At 41.1% G+C, this 5,169-nt stretch overlaps 1 protein-coding gene across 1 annotated transcript; it reads right to left on the bottom strand.

The window, feature by feature from the left end:
• Positions 1-3,055: 3,055 nt before the first annotated feature.
• Positions 3,056-4,642, bottom strand: LOC148025860 (putative pentatricopeptide repeat-containing protein At1g68930). The gene has a single exon (XM_087692024.1). It carries the CDS (start codon positions 4,640-4,642, stop codon positions 3,056-3,058), a length of 1,587 nt encoding a protein of 528 aa, XP_087548150.1.
• Positions 4,643-5,169: the final 527 nt, after the last annotated feature.

The raw sequence follows: 5,169 nt of genomic DNA, 5'->3' as shown, positions 1-5,169 counted from the left end.
TCTATAGATATACTTTGTCATTAATTATTCTCCTTTTTAAAGTTACAACCATAAGTTATAAGCATGTTTAGCTAACACTTGTTCTTCTAAGTAGTTTATCTTTATTTTTCACATTATCGTGCTTCACATCAATGTACAAAAAGTGTAGATCTCTCTCTTTCTCTCTCTCTCTCTCTTCATTTTTATACCAAGCAAGAAATCAACATAATTAAAATTCACACTTTAGCACTTTAGAGTAGATAACTAACATCCAATTGGCCCAAAAACTGACACCCTTAGCATTATTTCTTTAATATCTATTTTGTAAACATTGTAGTATAACTAAAATTGGAATCCAAATCCCTAAGAATGGTAGAACTTGCCTTGAACTTAAGATCTCGAATCCCCACTAACATTGGGCTATCACAAATGGCCAACAATAAAAATCCCCAAACTACCCCTTGGTTTTTAGCATATGTGGACACAACTTGATGAGTCTTCTACACTTATATGCAAGTCACTTTGGCTATAGATGAGCAATCTTCTTTAGATATACGATTATTTCTTAGATTACTAGAAACTCCTATGTTGCATAGCTAAGATGTGAAGGCACATTTTCCCAAATAGCTAAGAAATCCTAATTTCTGCAAAAATCCAAGAGTTGTGCTAGCAAATTCATTGTGAATGTCTAAGATTGATCGAAGAGCTAACAATGAATTGGAGAGAGAGAGAGAGAGAGAGAGAGAGAGAGAGAGAGAGAGAGAGAGAGAGAGAATTTCTAATTTTCTTGTGTAGAAAATGCTCTAACAATAACTATAACTACAAATTAGGGTTCTATTGCTTTCAAATTTCTTGCATCAAGGTTCAACTTTGTTATCATTTGCTCTAGATTGAGTATCAGCTCTTTTGTCAAACACCCCCAAACTAGTCTCCGCAACTTTCTTTAGCCCTACATGTCACATAACCCACCCCATAATGTAATAGAAAGAGCCTAACATGGAAGATATACTTGCATGCAACCAAAACTAACCCATACTTGACATTTGGCAATTTTCCATTTTCACCAAGGCCTCCATATTCAAATTTGAGCTAAATAGACCTTTGGCCTTGCCTTAAAATCAACCATTTCCCTTCCATGCTTGATAATCCTAAGCCTTATGAACTTGGAAGTATTTAAACTTTTGATTAACCTTAGTCTTTTGTACAAAATGCTCAATTTCTCTAAACCCCATGATACCAAAAGTCATCTTCAGGGGCACATTTAATGCCTAAAGCCAAGACTTGTCATTACCCATCGACACGTCTATCACAACTTTTGCCAATGTACCCCACTACTCAAGCTAAGGTTTTACTCCTTATACATAGTGTGCTAGGTTTCTTGTATCCCTAATCTCTCCAATCTCCCCATCTTCTCCAAACCATCAAGAGGCTACCACACCTGCATTTGATTCAACTTTGGTCATCAACTCTAGCCCTTCACAACTCCTCCATCCCCTACAAATAGTTTCCAAATACCACTATGTTCAATACAAGACTTGATAGCCAACTATGTTTGTACTCAAGCAAGTCCATCTACTATGGTTTATCCCATGGAGATCATCTACATTGTTGCCTTACATTTCTGCAAGTCACCATACTCTTATCCAACACCTAGTGGTCCTTTTCATTGTTATGTTTTATCTCTAGTATCATCTTTCCTCCTATGGAGATCGTGGCCAAGCAAAACATTGTTGCATTTACCATTTCCAACCTCGAAGACCTACTGCATTTTTGTTTCCACTTGGCTTCCTTACTATTGGCAACCCTCTACATCCATCGGTATATGAGCAATGATCATGACCTTTTTAGCACAATGAGCCCTGTGCTAATTAATGGAAACAAGACAAGGATTGAATTGGATTTACTTGTGCGCATTGCTAAGTTGTCGACAATTGTTGCATCCTCAATAGTCCTACATCACAAGACAAGGATGGAATTGGATTTACTAACCCTCAACAAGAAGAGGTGCATGTTGAGTTGCTGACAATTGTTGCATCCTCGATAGGAGAGGTGTGTTGCCCATAAAGCTGCCATGTCCTACAGCTCAAGAGAACAGATCAAACCTGGAGAATTCGGTGAAGTACTACCTCAAGGCAGACACGCTTGGAATCACATTGGGGAGGGTAATGTGGCATTTGATACATTACATAACAAGAAGTGAGCCCTCATTATGATGCATCCAACTGCCTTCAAATATGTATGTATGTACATCAATCATAGCACTTTAACAATTAGTAGCAGCAAAAATTGTCATCCTCACCATAACATTCAGCCAGTCCTAACATGTTAGTAAAAACCAACGTGCTACAAGCTACTCGTCTACACAGAGTTGAAAGCATACAAAACAGTATTTGACCCTTTATAATGCTTGCAACTGTTTCTGGATCCAGTAGATCGAGCAAAAGGGAAGCATTCACACACAACACTAGTTTATTAACTGATAGCTTTTCAATCACGGAGATCTTAAGTAATACAAGGTAAAAGAACAAGAACACTAACCAAACCAATGGGTGCAGTTATGTAACCAATAGTTTCCAAGTAGCTTGAGCTTGGCAAAACTCCACAACTTAGAACCCTTCAAATGATCGGTAGATACCTTTGAACCATGTTCCACTCTTTTCCTGCCCATTCAATGACCATGTAAAAATTCATGCAGACCTACCATGGCCATAACAAATTTCTAAAAGGCAGCAATTAACATTTGACTACAAATAACCAAGGTTCACCACTAGTTAGTTTGGGATGATTTTTTGAAGAACCACCAAGGTCACCCAACCATTACAATAGTGTGCCCTTACAGGCATTCCTAATAATAGGCAGGGGAAAAAAGTTGCACATGTATGCACATCAGTAGTAAAGATAAGAAAATGCTACATCTCAGCCCAGCAGCTTAATTGAATCAGCTTGGTTTAATCAACAGATCATGAATCATACATGTGAATTAGGTATAACAACATTAACCTCAATTCTGTCGGCAGTTGTTTTTCCCAACCTTTTTCAGCATCTTCATTCTCTTTTCATTGTGTGACAATTAAAATTATGTACAAGAGAATTGAAAAGGCAATGGAAATGTTGATCTTTGATTAAATTCCAAAGGCATGCCTGCCATCTTATCTGCGCTGAGTGACAAGGAAGAAAATGAGTTTTCTGGGATGTACCCTACTCTTCTCAACTTTGTAAACACTCTAAATAGCCTAGCATACATCTTAGAACTGTAAGGTAGGGACTTATCTGCTACGGTAAATTCATGCACATGGCATTTCATTGCTATCCAGGCCTTCCCAGGTTTCTTCCATGCACAAGAATATCTTTTCAAGTCCTCTATTACTTTGATATTGAGAGAGTCATTGCCATGTGAGCACAACTGGGACATCAGCACATAACCTGCAGAATTGTGGGGATTAAGTTCAATGGATGCATTGAAGCACCGCTTTCCTAACTGTATGTCACCATAACTCCTGCATGCTGTAAGAAGTGATCTCCACCTCTTGACGTCTGATGAACCTGGCACCAGTTCGGCAATGTCTTGTGCCTCTTTTAGCCGTCCTGCTCGACCCAACAGGTCAATCAGGCAATTAAAGTGGCAAATGTCAGGTGCTAATCTGTGGTCAATCACCATAGACTTAAAAAATGAATAGCCAGCCTCCAATTGCCCTGCATGACAGAAAGCAGTGAGAATGCTGGTGTAGATACCACTGTCTGGCCTCAAACCCTGGGCCAACATTTCTTCAAAGCATTCTCTAGCAAGCTCGCTCAGCCCATGCTGAGCATATCCAGCAATCATCGCACCCCATGTTGCCACATTGCGGCCTTGTAATGTTTCCAGTACTCTGCGAGCCTCCTCCAAGCTTCCACACTTGGCATACATGTCCACAAGAGTGTTGGCAACAACCCTATCTGAAAGGTAGCCACTTCTGACCACCTCATCATTAATTTGCCTGCCCAGCCACACAATCCCCATGTTACCACACACTTTCAATGCACAAGAGAGCATAAAAGCATCTGCTTTTATATCTTCATCTTGCAAATCCTCGAGAAGTCTAAGAGCAGGGAGACCATGCTCGTTGTCTACATAGCCAGAAATCATCGCACTCCATGAGACAATGTTCCGACGAGGCAATGTTTCAAACATAATGCGTGCATCTTTCAGGCTACCGCATTTAGCATACATGTCTATGAGGCTACTGCCGACGAAGACATCTGTTCCGAGGTCAGGCATGCGCTCGAGGATTTGGCAATGGATCAATCTGCCTGGAAGGATGCAGGCCAAGCTGCCGCACGCTTTCAGCATGCACGAAAGTACGAACTTATCAGGCTCGGTGCCATTCCACTGCATAAGATGGTACAGATGGAGGGCCCTGTCGTACTTCTCAAGGGATGCATGGGCCGAGATGATTGCATGCCACGAGTGGAGCGTAGGGTTGTCGACTCTGCAGAAGGCAAGGGTAGCTTCCAGCAAGCTACCGGAAGCCGCAAACAGGCGGATGAGGTGGTTCCCTAGCACAGGCACGGAGTCGAGGCCATTGCATATCAGAAGGGAATGCACCTGCCTGCCGCCTGCACGATCCTTCGTCTTCGTGCAGCTCTGCAGCAATGAGTAGAGCAGCTCTCTGGAGACGATCATTCAATACGGGACTCTGCAGCAACTTCTTAGCAGATCCACAAACCATAACTGCACTGAGTGAGCCTCTCTATCAACATGCTTCGGTTGAAGTCTAGGTTAGTAGTTACATACAGATTAAGTTCCAAGTCTCTTGATAAAGCTATTATTTTACAGAAGTTTTATGAGGAATTCTCACATTGTGAACTATTAGCACTCCACGCTAGGACCCGCACAGGTGATTTTTGTATTCATGATATCGAAAGATACAACATTGAGGCACATCTCAAGACTACACCCTCATGACGTCGCACATGTGAGGGTTCACCACTAAGTATAGGGAATCACACATAGAGCGAAAACCAAGCTGAGCTCAAAGTCACTACTACTCCCTATATAGGTGTTTCTGGCTCCTATGCCATGGTATAGCTACAAAGCCCACACAAGTGCAAATCATTACATGTCTATAAGGCGATTGTATTTAACCCCTCCTTCCTTTCCACTTTTGAACACTTTCTATGTTAACTATATCCCAAACCTTGAACTCACTT

Source organism: Lygodium microphyllum, chromosome 14, assembly GCF_053477565.2.
Source record: "Lygodium microphyllum isolate KBCC chromosome 14, Lygodium_microphyllum_v1.1.10, whole genome shotgun sequence".
In the NCBI taxonomy this organism is placed as follows: domain Eukaryota; kingdom Viridiplantae; phylum Streptophyta; class Polypodiopsida; order Schizaeales; family Lygodiaceae; genus Lygodium; species Lygodium microphyllum.
This window is presented reverse-complemented; position numbering and strand designations above follow the sequence as displayed.